General features: G+C 41.2%; 1 protein-coding gene across 3 annotated transcripts in view; it reads left to right on the top strand.

Annotated features, from left to right (window-relative positions):
* Positions 1–14,514, top strand: part of kiaa0753 (KIAA0753 ortholog) — a 47,766-nt gene extending 33,252 nt beyond the window's left edge. For 2 of the 3 annotated variants that reach the window (XM_078225943.1, XM_078225945.1), the window contains 3 exons: positions 6,565–6,685; positions 8,007–8,228; positions 13,501–13,919. In XM_078225943.1, the coding sequence (XP_078082069.1) occupies positions 6,565–6,685; positions 8,007–8,228; positions 13,501–13,618 (461 nt within the window). In that variant the 3' untranslated portion in view covers positions 13,619–13,919. Of the gene's footprint in view, positions 1–6,564; positions 6,686–8,006; positions 8,229–13,500 lie in introns of all 3 variants that reach the window. The other variant, XM_078225944.1, reaches the window with a different exon arrangement.
* Positions 14,515–15,376: the final 862 nt, after the last annotated feature.

Below are 15,376 nucleotides of genomic sequence, written 5' to 3'. Positions count from 1 at the left end.
CTATCTCCATTTGGAGAGGCAGGGATCAGGGATGGTCAGCATGGTTTTGTCAGAGGGAGGTCATGCCTAACAAACTTGATTGAATTTTTTGAGCATGTAACTAAGTGTGTGGATGAGGGTAGTGTGGCTGATGTACTTAACATGGATTTCAGCAAAGTCTTTGACAAAGTCCCACATGGAAGACTTATTAAGAAGGCTAATGCACATGGGATACAGGGTGATCTGACAAAGTGGATTCATAATTGGCTTTGTGGTAGGACACAGAGGGTGGTGACAGATGGCTGCTTTAGTGACTGGAGGCCAGTGACCAGTGGTGCACCACAGGGATCCGTGCTGAGCCCCCAATTGTTTGTCATTTTTATAAATTACATAGATGATTATATGGGGAGGGTAGGATCAGTAAGTTTGCCAATGACACAAAGATTGGCCAGATGGTTAACGGAGAGGTTGAGTGTCTTGGGTTACAAGAAGATATAGATGAGATGGTCAAATGGGCAGGTAAGTGGCAGATAGAATTTAATCCTGAAAAGTGTGAGGTGATGCACTTTGGAAGGGGTAATTTGACAAGGAAGTATGCGATGAAAGGTCTGACACTGAGAAGTTCTGAAGAACAAAGGGACCTTGGCGTGTTTGTCTATAGATCTCTGAAGGCGCAAAGACCGGTTAATAGGGTAGTGAAAAGGGCATATGGCACACTCGCCTTTATCAATCCGGGTATAGATTACAAAAGCAGAGCAGTCATGATGGAGTTGTATCGAACTTTGGTGAGGCCACAGCTGGAGTACTGTGTGCAGTTCTAATCGCCACATTATAGGAAGGATGTGATCGCACTGGAGGGAGTGCAGAGGAGATTTACCAGGATGCTGCCTGGGATGGAACATTTAAGTTATGAAAAGAGGTTGGATAGGCTTGGGTTGTTTTCATTGGAGCAGAGAAGACTGAGGGGCGACCTGATTGAGGTGTTCCAAGATTGAGGGGCATGGACAGGGTGGATAGGGAGCAGTTGTTCCCCTTAGTTGAAGGGTCAGTTATATGGGGACACAAGTTAAAAGTGAGGGGTGGGAGATTTAGGGGGGATTTGAGGAAAGACTTTTTTTACCCAGAGGGTGGTGACAGTCTGGAATGCGCTGCCTGGGAAGGTGGTGGAGGCGGGATGCCTCACATCCTTTAAAAAGTACCTGGATGAGTACTTAGCCTTGAATGTTATGGTGTGCCATGGGCCAAGTGCTGGCAAGTGGGATTAGGTGGGCAGGTCAGGGCATTTCCTGCGTCGGTACAGACTCGATGGGCCGAAGGGCCTCTTCTGCGCTATAGTATTCTGTGATTTAGTGATTTCTGAAATAGGAACAGGAATAGGCCATTCAGTCCTTTGAGCCTGCTCCACCATTTAATAAGATCAGGATCTAACATTCACTAAGTCCACTTTCCTGCCTTTTCTCCAAAAATTAAGACCTATCGATCTCAGCCTTGAAAATGTTCACGGACTCGGCCTCCTGGAGTAAAGAATTCCAGAAATTTCCGACTCTGTGTAAAGCTAGTCTTCCCCAAATCCATCTTAATGAGCACCCCCTTATTCTGCGACCATGCCCTCTGACCCTACACACTCCCATGAATGGAAACATCCCCCCGCAACATTTACCCTGTCTAACCCTCTAAGAATCTTTATGAGCAGGATTTTTCTGGTTGAGTAGCGGGGCGGGAAATGATTGAGAGGCGAGAAATTGGGTTTGCGCTTGGGAAGGACACGAGGCTGATTTAAATATTATTGATCCCGGCCCTATTTTGTCACTCCTTTACTGTTGCTGGGTTAAAACCCTGGAACTTATTTCCTAACAATACTGTGGGTGTATCTACACAACACGAGCTGCAGCATTTTAAGAAGTTGGCTCACCACCTATTTAAGGGCAATGAAGGATGGGCAACCAATGCTGGCCTTACCAGTGATACCCACAGTCCATAAAATAAAACACAGGCTGGTACCAATATCCTCAGAGTAACTATTAGCATAGGGGAAGAATTTGAAATAACACAGCAGTGTGGGGGAGGAAGTAGAGCAGAAAATAGAGAATAGGTTATAAGGGAGAAAACCGTAAGAACTAAAGATGAAGGTGACTGATATTTTTAAATACCCTTTTCCTCTCCTGAGTTCCAGCACTATCGTCTTGCCTATTCAAATGCCTTTGAAAATATATATACACCATAACGATCACATTACCCTCATCAGCCATCTGCTGCCTTATCAGAAACTCAATCAAATTAATCGAACGTTATTTCCCTTTTAACAAATCCATCCTGGCTTTCGTGACTTAACAGTTACTTGGCCAAGTGTGGATTATCTTTCTCTCTCTCAAATTATATTTCTAAAAGCTTTTCCACCACCGAGCTTAAATTAACTGGCCTGTAGCTGCTGAGTTCAGCCTCACACCCTTTGTTTAAAAAGGGTGTGACATTTGCAAATCTCCAATCCTCCGGCAACACCCCTGTATTGAGGGATGATTGGAAAATTATGGACAGTAAGTATACAGTACAAAAGCAAGGAAGATATGTTAAAACTTTACAAAACGTTTGTTCAGTCTCATTTCGTCCAATTCTGGATACTTAATTTTAAGAAAGATGTGATGGCTTTAGAGAGGGTGCAGAAAAGATTCACAGAAATGGTTCCAAGGATGGGGGAACTTCTTATACATGGAAAGTCTGATGAAAATAAGTTTATTCTCAAGTGAAGAATAAGTTGAAAGGAGGTTTGTTATTGTGAGGGGTTTAGATATGGATGAAGAGGAAGTGTTCCTGTTGGTGGAAGGGTCAAGAACCATAGACGAAGGGTCAACCAGACTTGAAACATTAGCTATATTCTCTCTCCACAGATGCTGTCAGACCTGTTGAGACTTTCTGATTCTGTTTCAGATTCCAGCATCTGCAGTAATTTGCTTTTATCAATTTAAGGTGATTGGCAAAAGAAAGTGGTTAACATGAGGAATAGCTTATTTACACAGCATGTGAATAACTTATTTACACAGCATGTGGTTAGGTTAAATCCAATTGCAACTTTCAAAAGGGAACCTGATAAGAAGACAAACATTTGCAGGACTTGCAGAGAAAGGCAGTAGATTGGGACTAGTCAAATTGCAATTGCCAAGAGCTGATACAGACACGATTATCTAAATGTTCAGTGCTTTAATCACTACATCTCTCCTTTCTTAAAAAAAAATTATAACCCAATATTTCTAGTTTATACTTGAATTTTCAGTTTGCAGCCATGTTTCTGTTAAATCTATATCTTCCTGCCATAATTGTTTCACATTCTGCATCTTGCCTTATCAGAAAATGTAATCAATTTAGTAAAATAGTATTTGCGTTTAACAAATCTGTGATGTCACTCTTATTTGTCAGTGCTTATGAAGTGGCCATCATTTTTTAAACTGAATTGTCATTGGGAAATGTTTCCCAGCTCCAATGTTGCTAGGTTTAGCCTCTTCCTTTTGTGAACAAGGGTGTAACATTTAAAATCCTCCAGTCCTTTTCATTCATCCTGGTGGTAGATATGATTTTCTTCCTCTAGTCCCTCTCTTCCTCCTACTTCCACTTTTTTTTAATGCACAATTTATTTATTTGCAAATTTACCTCCTTTCTACTTTCTTTACTCGCTTTTTTGATGTCTATTCTCTGACCCTTTCCTTCCTACTTTTAGTGGACTCTTTTTCATTATTCAGCTTACAAGTTTATTACAGTAGTTCTTTGCTTAATGTTGTAGTTGTGTTCCTGAAAATCGGGACTTTAAGTGAAACACATGTTAAAGCCAGAGTTAAGTTTCCTCTGGCATTTCTTGCCTGGGGGGAAAAGAATGTACAAGTTGAAATAATGAACCATACATGTGCAGCACCATGCATTCCTAGCTGAAATAACTTGAAACATAAAATGCATCGCAAATATCAAAGAAATACAATATACAAATTAAATATTTTAAAACATTGCAATATTCACCCTGTACCCACTACTTTAGAATCTGAAGTTTAGATTGACTAGGCTCTATCTAGTGGCAGAAGTTGGTTGGTGCAGTTAGCAGCTGAAGTCCTGACTACCTGCACTGACCAATTTTGCCAGTAGATGGAGCCCAGGACTTGATGTAAGGGCAGGAGCAGGAGCCAGTGAAGAACAGACCCCGAGAGCTCAAATAAGAAGAGAGTGGCCAGGAGACAAGGTGCTGGGTGTAGTCACCCAAGTTGGCAGTCAGAGGAAGAGGGAATGAGGGCAAGAACGCAAGTGCTGTGGGAAAAGTCATGTGAGCAGACAGGCCACAGATGAAAGAGTCTGTGCCAAATGACAAGATGTTAAATAGACACACTGACACCACTTTATTGTCAATGTTCAGGTGAAACCACGTTAAGTGGGTTGACATTAAACGAGGATTTGCTGCAGTTTCCGTACTATTCCGATGTATCCTTTATAAGCCAGAACGCTCCCAAGACTGTGCTAAGGAACAAAAGACTTATTTCTGATATTATCCAGTGTGACACTTCAGTTCAAAATCCTAATTGGAGGCTTTTCGGCCTATCCCATTCAGAGGATGAGAGTTTAAACTGAAACCCTCTGGAATGGATGCAAAGGTCTTATGGTATTATTTTGAAGGAGAATGGGTTTTCTCTAACTCTTGGCGAATATTTATCCCTCAACCAAAATCTGATAAATAGATGATTTGGTTGTTAGCTTGGAATCTTCCTGTGTTCAGGTTGACTGCCAAATTTACAACAATGACTACGAACATGTATTTATGGCCCATAGTTTTTGGTCTCACTTACAAGTGGAAAAGTCTTCTGTTAACCTTATCAAACCACTTCAGAGTTTTAAAGACCTCTATTAGGTCACTCTTCAGCCTTTTTGATAGAAAAAGGCACCAGCCTGTTCAGTCTTTCCTGATGAGTATAACCACTTGGTTCTGGAATCATGTTTGTAGTCCTTTTTTTTTAGTGCCTGTTCCACTACCGTTCTTTTTATAATAGGAGTCCAGAGCAGTGTACTCTACACACTGCTACGATCCGAGCTGTACTGAACAGTCAGGTCCCAGAATGGAACCCTGGCTCAGTAGACTGTAACTCTTATTTTGTTTAGCGACTGGATGAACAGAGTCACAGGACTGCCAATTAATTTTTAACAAAAGAATAAAACATTTACTAAACAGGAAAAAAGTCATAATCTTCTGTTCTTTCACCCCACCTATATCTTCATTGATGTACACCGATTTTAAGGATAACACAAGTTACAAAATGTATCTTGTACTCTGATGTTCTCGTTAAGTACACAGTCCATATAAACCAACAGGCCAATTGTGGTTAGATACACCACACTCTGAAACCAAGTGGCAGATACCACCCACTAGAACTTGCATGGATTTCTCATTAAATCCCCCCCTCCGATGCTGATCACGCTGTGAGCTAACTGGTCTCTCTGAAATCTGACTTCCATACAAATGTTTCCAAACTCCACTCTTGAAAGAATACACCTTTAGAGTCTTCTCCCAAGCTTTCACCAAAGATCCATTTCCAGGATTTCAGTCTCTCCTTTCAGTATTCCTCTCCCTTGGATTACTAAATGCATTCAAGCTTCCACACAATCTCTTGGGTACCCAGCCATTCTAACAGAACAACACTGCTTCACAGACTGTACTAAGGTGTCACCAATCTTAGGATTACTTCAGATGTCTGACTTCTCACTAGCCAACTTTGTCTTTAACTTGGAGACCCTCCCTTCTCTTTTCTTTAACTTCAGTGAACAGTACCTTGTTCAGATTCCAGTTCTTTGTCCCTTTAACTTCAGTCTTCCTGGGACCCCTCTTTTCATCCCCTGGTTTTTAGAACTATGTTCTTTAGCTTCTGGAACTTTCTACCCCTTTAATCATTGTCCCGTCTCTCTACTGGCAGTTTCTTTTGAGAGCTGCTTTCTTCTCTGGTACTTGGTTTCAACTGATAAATGTTTATAATTTTCAGTCTGAGCCCCCAGTTGATAAACAACAGCTTAGTGGTTCATTAAACCCTGTTTGTTTTCATGTTATCAATCCTTTTAATTACGATGCAGGTACAGTTTACTGTGATCAAAACCCACGGGCGTGCAGGCACCTTTACTTAACATGAAGCTCACTACATTTTCAACTCGTTCTTATACAGAAACTTACTTAAAGCTATATTTTATTGCTAATACCCAAAATACAAATATAGTTTACTATAAATTACTTTTGTTTCCTGACACGTAATTCTAAATCATACTGGAAATGTTTTAAAGCATGGTAGTAATGAAATTTAAATGGAGAAATTACTAGTTACCTTGCATAATAAACTTTGTGCAGCCAGAATGATCTATTCAAACAATGATATTGTCTGAGAATTTGTGGTTTATGAATACTTCTACCTTTATGATACTACAATCATCAAAATTAAACTGAATTCTAGAATCTGTTCCTATGGTATCCACATTTTGAATTGCAGAAAGCAAACCTGCTGTTGAGATAATTTGATGTTTTGGAAAGAAATCGTGCATTTGATTAATGTTGTACTGCTATTTCTATTCTCACAGAAAGAGAGTTTGTACTAATTGACACACAGCCACATACCCCACAACCAATCAAGATCACCCGAACTGTTGAACAAAGTGATCCAACTATGGATACAATAATTCAGAGGTCTTTAGAAGTTGAGTAAGTTGTGAATATTTCAATGCTTCAGTTTATTAACACATTTTGATCTCTGTCTCTCTTGCTCTCCCTGGGTCTTGCAGGGGCCCTCAGGGTCCCTTGGTCTGGTGGGGTCTCCCTCGCTCCGGCCTCCCTCGCTCCAGCCTCTCCTCTCAAGCATTCTAGTTTTTATTGTGATGACAAAGAATGACCATTTATCTGAATATCACACAGATGTCATCTTAGTACACCATTACAACCACCTGTACATGGTTTCAAGAAAAAATGAATCTTTCTCTCCAAAGGAAGCAGTCTGAAATAGACTTTTTTTTTAAAAATTGAAACCTGTGAATGTTTAACCTAATAATTTAGAAAACAGCAAAATATGCAGCACTTACTTTTTCCTCCAGCTCCTTTTTTAGGGTTTTGATCTGTCGTTAAGATGTTGGGGCCGATTCTCTCAGCTCGCTGCGCTGCTGTAGCCGGGAGACATCAGCGGAGACCGATTAGCAGGCTCCCAACTGATCTCCATGCATTTCCGGGGCCCGGATTTCCCCTCCTCCCCCAACCAGCCCAGGAGTGACCCACTCCAGTGGGGTTTACAACAGCTCCCCACTAATGGGGAACTGTTGGTCAACCCCCGCTGGAGTGAATGGAGGCTTCCCCCTCAGGAGGTTGGGGAGGAGGTGCCTCCGTGGGCAGTGCCAGCCTAGTCCCCTGGCACTGCACAAGAGGCAAAGTGACAACACCCAAGGGGCACCTTGGCACTGTCTAGTGGTGGTGGGGGGGTCCCGCTGCCACTCTTCATTGAGATGAGTGGAAGAGGAAGGGTAGAGGCTGTTCAGGGTTGGCCATTGGGGCGGGGTCATCAGGGATGGCCCAGTGATATCCGGGAGGCCAGTGATCGGCTGTTGGGATGGGGGTTCCACGGCCAGCGACTGGGGGGGGCGGGGGGGGGGGGGGGGATCGGTCCCTAATTTGACAGTGAACACAGGGTGGTGGATGGATAGAATGGAATGTGTTGCCTTAGTATATGAGTAATGGAGGGTGAATAATGTGAGTCCCCAGCCAGGTGAGCACTAATGAAACCTAGTGGGGTTATGAGTAATAAGACATAGGAGCAGAATTAGGCCACTCGGCCCATCGAGTCTGCTCCGCCATTCAATCGTGGCTGACTTTTATTTTCTCATCCCCATTCTTCTGCCTTTTCCCCATAACCCCAATCCCCTCATTAATCAAGATGAATCTATTGCAGTGCAAAATCTTTTGAATATATAACTTTCTTGTTTAAGGTTGCATTAATGGAAATAAAAGTGTTACAGTCTTAACTTTTGTTTTAATTTAGCCCAGCTGAGGACTTGGAATGGAGTGGAAAGCCAGAGACTGCCTCAATGTTGGAACCTTTGACCCAGAGATTATCCAGGAAAAAGCAGAGTGGGATAGCACTTCCAGTACCACAGAAAATGGTTCAAAGTATACTTGACTACCGTGAGAGCTTTGACCAACATCTAAAAATGATTTCACATGAGGTTGTAGGGAGCTTTAACCCATGGTTAATTACTGAAAGGTAATTAATAAAGCATATCATTGGGCAAGTAAATCTCGCCATATACTGTCCTTATTGGTTTGTTTAGTTCATATTACGTTATATATCTTGCATATGTCAGTTTTAAATATCTCATTATAGATTTGCAAAATCAATTGATTTTGTGCCACATTTCATCACTCCTTTTCATTATATTAAACCAAAGTATTACTCTCATTTCATTTGTCTACCATTTAGTGCTTAATTGAAAAATAATCAGTGGAAATGAGAAAGGGAATTGAAGTGGCAAGCAACAAGTCAACTATTGCAAATAGAATGGAGGTATTCAGCAAAAAACAAATCCATCCTGTGGTTGGTATTCTGGCCTATGCCGTTAGCAGTGAATCCTGTGATTGGAACAGAAAACACTGGAATGGGATCTGTGGACAGAGCAGACACATTTACATTCTGAGTACAGACCTTTATTCAAAGAATGTGCTCAAAACAAAATGGGTCTGTTTTCTTCACAGAAGCTTACTGTTCTGATGTGCATTTTCAGATTTCCAGGGTCTGCATTTTTTTCTTTTCCTTGCTTTTCATGAGATTGGAAGAAATAATTGTCAATAGCTATCTGTCAGAGGTGGACAATTATGGGTCCGATTTTACCATTGCGTTGTGCCCGTTTTCGGACGCGAAAACTTGGTAAAGTCGGGCGTGAGGCGAATAGCGCAATCTGCGCCCGCGTCCACGCAGATTCCCACTTTACCAAGGCCCGAAAATGGCCGCAATCGGAACCGTGCACCGAAACGGGCATGCATTTAAATTGACTTAATGAGCTGGACGCCCAATCGTACCTGCATTTCCCCCTTTACCATCGCATTTGCCCGTCGAGATTCGGCTCGAAACAAACATGCTCAGCAAAGGTCTGTTTCGGGTGCTTCTGCTTCTGAAGAGGTAAGTTCAGAGCTTCCAACGGCTCCCTGACTCAGATCAGTGGTGAGGGGGGAGGGAGGCGGGTCACATCATTCTCTGGTGGGAGGGGGGGGGGGGAGGGGAGGCGGGTCAGATGTTTCTCTGGTTGCGGTGAGGGGGGGGTGGGGAGCAGAGGGAGGCCCAATCATTCTCTGGTGGGGGGGGGGGGGGAAGAGGGAGACCAGATGGTTCTCTGGTGGGGGGAGTGAGGAAGAGGGAGGTCAGATCATTCTCTGCTGGTGGCGGGGGGGGGGGGGAGGAGGCGGATGGCCCGATCGTTCTTTGGTGGGGGAGCCGGGGGTGGGGCAGGAGCAGGGGGGTCCGCTGTCACTCTGTAGGTGATTGTTTTGGGGGGGGGGGGGGGGGAAAGGGGGCAGGGAATCTTGATCGGTCTGGGTAGCGGGGGGTGGTGAGTGGATAAGGGGGACAGTTGTGTTGTGGGGGTGGGGCGATATCTGTGGGGGCCATTGCTCCCGGGCCGCTTTATCCATTTTTTTTTGTGGCCCGGGAGCAATGTGACGGGAGCGTTTTTCAAAATTTTTTCCACTGCACATGCGCAGTTGAAGGCTCCGATCGGAGCAGCAATGTTTCGGGCACAATAAGTCCCGCCCACAGCGCGATTCAGACTCATGACTTTTTTCAGGCTAGGTGCGTATGGGGGCGCCGGAGAACAGGTTTCCAAGTCGGAGCTGAATTATGCCCAGCTTCAGCATTTAGAATCAAAATGGTAAAATAGCCCCCATGTGTTGAGATGACTGGATAGGTAGTAAACTTGCTATGGGACTGGAAAGTTGCAAAGAACAGGATATGGAATAACAATCATAACATAAAAGATGGATCAGATCATGTTGTACTTTAGGAAGTTGTGTCTTTTTAGGAAAGGAGGGAAAAGGATGCTTTAGTTTGTTTATTAGTGCCACAAGTAGGCTTACATTGAAGTTGCTGTGAAAATCTCCTAGTCACCACCCTCCGGCACCTGTTCAGATACACCTGAGGGAGAATTTAACATGATCGATGCACCTAACCAGCATTTCTTTCAGATGATATGTTTAATAGTGGAATGTTTCCAGCAGGTTGGTTTTGTTAACGCTTCTAGCATTGGTGAAGTTTATTTCACTTCTTTGGAGAAAAATGTAGTTTTATTGACAAAAGTCTCAAAGGAATTAAGTGAAAATTGCATGGTTTTGAGATTAGACTTTTTGGGTGTTGTCAGCTTATCTTTTATATAGCAATTTGAGGTTTGTTTTAATTTTGAACTACAGGAGGTATTAATTGTCTGGAGAAAGAAACCATGTTAATGTTCTGAAGAAGCGTCATATCGGACTCAACATTAACTCTGTTTCTCTCATCACAGATGCTGCCAGACCTGCTGAGTTTATCCAGCATTTTCTGTTATTATTCCAGATATTCAGCATCTGCAATATTTTGCTTTTAGTTTGGGTATCAATTGTAATCATTTGCTACACTTTATTTGACATTTACATCTTTAAAAATAGAAAACGTTCCAAAAGTGAAGGTTGCACTTGAATGCTTTACATACAACTTAATAAATAGATGCAACTCTAGTTAGACAATTATTGCACGGTAGATTAAGTATCCAATGTAGATTTAATTTGATTTGGCTTGTCTGCAATTAATGTTCATAATGATATTGCCTGTGTTGTGTCTTGTCAGTTCATTCTAAAAATATCCAGTGTAATTTTACTGAGTATCATTTCCTTAGACAGTTAGTTAAATAAATTTGTCCCTCTGCTTAAAGATTCTCTGAAGATTAATAAATTATCTTCTATGAAACATTTTGTTTTAGAACATCTGAAGCCATTAAGAGATAGATGTTTTTGTAAAATGAAGCCACCACTGGAAGGATACTAGACGGAACTAACCAGACTGAAATGTTAAATTTGAACAAGCTATGGCATTTAATCATTGCAGGATTTTACAGACTGTAGACATCTGATAGATCTACTAATGAAGACCGGGGCTTTACTTCAGGAACTTTAAGCTCAATAAAAAAAAATATCAGAAGGAATATTGATTAACTGGTTCATAGGGGTACAGCTTAATTAGGTTCTTAAATATATAGAACTTTTAAAATTGGAATGGATTTAGAGAACTTATAAAGATATGATAGTCCTATTCAAGAACTATTACAGCACTTTGAGTTGCCAAATGCAGAGTGATAAATGGAGAAGGAAAGTGTATAAATATACTTAATATTCCTCTAATAGAAACAGTCATGAGTGTATTTTCCTTCAAGTGCTAATGGGAGCAAAATTTTCTGGGTATAAAAAATTGGGTTTCCAGTTTGTATTCTACTATTTACATTGCATTATAGATTGCAGGAAAATGTGGTCTGCATTAGTAGGTGCTGTGACCTAAAATGTTCTCAATTTAACAAATAAAACTTGAGAATGAAATATAAACACGTCTATCTAGTTTGCATCTTAAATTATATGTAGGTGTTGCATTTTGGCAAGGATTTAATACCCTGGATGTAATAGTTTTCTCAAATTGGTAATTTACTATAATAGTGTAAGCATACCAGGATACATGTTCCGAGCTGCAATTTTTCCAGTCGCAAATTTCAATCTCATTTCAATCTGCTGAGGTGGAAGAGGAGTGAATCAAAATAATTTCTTTTGCATGAAGTCTTGCAACTTCCATTGGCTGGTTACAGGATGGCATTGGCAGATATCTCAAAGGTACCTGACTACCCTCTAAACCGTTTGTGCACCAAGCACTCCTCAATAATGACGTACATAGGGGGGCAATCTTGAGCCCATGCTCGCTGTCCGTGCAAATGCTGGCGGGGTTCTTGGATCTTGGATCTTCCCTGCCTCTCGCCAGTGATGCCATCAGATTCATGCCCATAACTGGCGTAAACCTGTTTTGCATGAATTTCAATACGTTTCCATCTCTCAAACCCGCCCGTTCAGCAGATATTGACGCCGCACCAAAGTGACGTCACACTGGCGTGGTTTACAACAGGTTCACCTAGTCGTGAACCTGTGGTGGGGATCTCCCCCGGAGTGCAAAGGTGAATATAGTCCCTGGGGAAGAGGGTCACAGCCAGGCAGTCCCTGGGGAAGAGGGTCACAGTAAGAGTTTTAACAACACCAGGTTAAAGTCCAACAGGTTTATTTGGTAGCAAATGCCATCGGCTTTCTGAGCGCTGCTCCTTCGTCAGATGGAGTGGATATCTGCTCACAAACAAGGCACACAGACACAAAACCAAGTTACAGAAACTTTCTGTAACTTGAGTTTGTCTTTGTATGCCTTGTGAGCAGATATCCACTCCATCTGACGAAGGAGCAGCGCTCCGAAAGCTAATGGAATTTGCTACCAAATAAACCTGTTGGACTTTAACCTGGTGTTGTTAAAACTCTTACTGTGTTTACCCCAGTCCAACCCCGGCATCTCCACATCAAGAGGGTCACAGCCAGACAGTGCCTGGGAATGCCCCCTGGCACCACCACTTGGCACAGTCACGAGGTCTAGTGGGAACCTCCATGAGGATTGGGAGGGGTGGGGCGGGGTGAGGGGGGGGGGGGTTCATTTGGATGTGATGATGAGAAGGAGCAGGGAATGCTAGTGAGTGGGGAGGTGGGGGTGGTTTCTCCGGAGAGAAGCTTGCCGAACCAATTTTTTTTGGTAAGATTTTGCCCATCAAAACTGTTGCTCTTTGAATGAAAAATGTTTACAAGCTCAAATGCCCCATTCATTTTGAAGTTAGTGTGACACAAGCATTTATGTGCTTTGTAAATTTGTTCAAATTATGATTTATTTGTAGTATAGTGCAATTTCCTCGTGCTTCTGAGAATTAACAGTTAAGTAATAACAGCAACAGTTCTGCTGGTGAGGGGTTTGTAATATGTTGATCGATGAAAAGATGTACTTGTTAAGCATACTTAATGAAAATGTGGTTCTCACAATAAAGTTAAAGCCTGGAGATTGCATAGATCAGTGTGATTAAACTTCACACGCCACACTTGATAGGACAAAGTGTTATCCAAAAGACCTCTAATCCTGGTCATTTTATTTTGTTAAATGACTATGATATTTATTTAATGCATCTATCTTTATATGAAACATTCTCTTGGTTTGATATTGGATGCTAAATGGCACTTTATTTTATTCTGAGGAAACCTTAAGCATTGAAATAATTGAAAAAAAATGCAAGAATATTATTGCAGGATGATGAGATGCATTTTCATAGTCCAAGGCTACCTTTTAGTCTTTGAGCATGCTAATTGTTGTAGTGTAGTTAATTTTGATTTATACAAGCTCACTTAACAGACTGGGTAACTTTGCTGATATGTCCTGTTATCTATTTCTTTCCTAGCTTGGCTGAAGAGCTAATGGAAGAAGGTCTAAGTGATGTAGCAGCTGAACTGCAAAATGTTTGTGAGGAGTATGCAGAAGCTTTGTTCACTTCTGAGTTTGTGCAGCCTGCAGAGTAAAAAAAACCAAGTGTGCCCCAATGTCAGTGGAAGAAGGATATTGAATGTGAATCCTGAGTTCGTCAAAAAAGACATATCAACTGTCACCTGAAACCATGGCACCAAGCACAACTTGTACATGAAATTCTCATCACAAATTCACTTGAGTTGAATGATTGTTTTTTTTTACGTTCCACTTAATGTATAGCAATACCTTTTATTTTGCCTTTTTAGTCTTGATGGACATTTTAACCATTTTGAAAGTTGCTGTATTAATTTTTATTAAATTTGCATTTCTCAAAATATACTTTCAAAGCCATGTAGAACTTGCCTACTTTCACAGACCTCCATCATTTTATTCCAAAGCCTGAACTGTTTTCACTCCTTTTAGATTATGCTCATTTGTGGTTTAAAGCCGATGCTCAGAGTGGATGTCTTGCCGTGAAAGACATTATCCAGCATAATTTGAAGGATTCTGTATGAAGTATGCTGTGAGTAGACCATGTTTTCAATGTAATGTAATATCAACATGTTTACCTGTTGCCATGAATACTGAGCACCTACTAATCTCGGCATCACTGGAGTTCAGGATATTTATGTGACTGAAATATAATTTATTTTTCTCCTGGACAGTTAACGATTGATCGCAAGCTCATTGCATTTTCATAGTTTAGCTTTTTATTGTTTTATTTAGTAGGAATTGTGTTTTTCTGTGTGTTAATGTGCTTCTTATAATCTTTCAGTCAAGATTTATGATGAGGATAACGATATTCCATGAGGTCTGTGCAGACCTGATCTCTGATGGCTCCATACAGGTGTAACTGAACCATTGGGAAGCAGAGATAAATTGCTTTGATTGTGTCCAGCAAGTAACACATTCTGGAGTTTTAATCTGGATTAAATATCAAGTTTCAGGACAGATGCCAGGAAATTTTTCTTGGGTTAAAAAGTAGTTGGTAATTGGAATGGATTGTCAGACAAAGGTTGGTTGACTTCAGGATACTGGATTTTTAAAGAAATGGTAAGTTGCTATAATGGAAAGATTCTAATGTTGGTATTCTAGAAAGATGAAGTACAATGTACCAAAAATTTATATTTATCTAATTAATCCCATGATCTTGCCAAATTTGTTGCAAACCAAAATAAATCTTTATTAGTTACTAGCCCACATTCGGGCACAGCAAGTTTACTAGTCTTTATAATGCATTGATGCATTAATAAAGGACAGTTTGGCTACGAGGTCAGAAACTCCCTCAAATTAACCATTGTGATCAAAATGGATTAAAGTTCCCGCAGTCCATCCAAGTGATTCTTTGAGCTCTAGATACAGTTGGGAATTGAATAAGCCCCAGACAGAGTGATTTACATCTAGTTGATTCTCTAGTTATACTGAGCTGATAGTGGTCTGAAAATAAAGCAGCTGCTAATCCCACTTATTTTCTGCTACTTTTGTATGGCCTATTTTTCAGGCTGTTATGAATCATGGCTAAAACAGGTTTAAATCACATGAGTGTGTGGTCAAGTGATTTTCTTTAGTTCCCAACACTGTTTTCTACCCTTGCTGCCAATTCTTTGTACAAGACTTCAAGGTGGTTTAGACAAGTTGAGTAAGTGGGCAAATGCTTGGCAGATGCAGTATAATGTTGATGAAGTTATCCAAGTTGGGCAGAAAAACGAAAAGGCAGAGTACTATTTAAATGGAGATTGATTGGGAAGTATTGACGTACAAAGGGAACTGGGTGTCCTAGTACACTAGTCACTGAAAGCAAGTATGCAGGT

This window comes from Mustelus asterias, chromosome 12 (assembly GCF_964213995.1).
Source record: "Mustelus asterias chromosome 12, sMusAst1.hap1.1, whole genome shotgun sequence".
NCBI lineage: Eukaryota > Metazoa > Chordata > Chondrichthyes > Carcharhiniformes > Triakidae > Mustelus > Mustelus asterias.
This window is presented reverse-complemented; position numbering and strand designations above follow the sequence as displayed.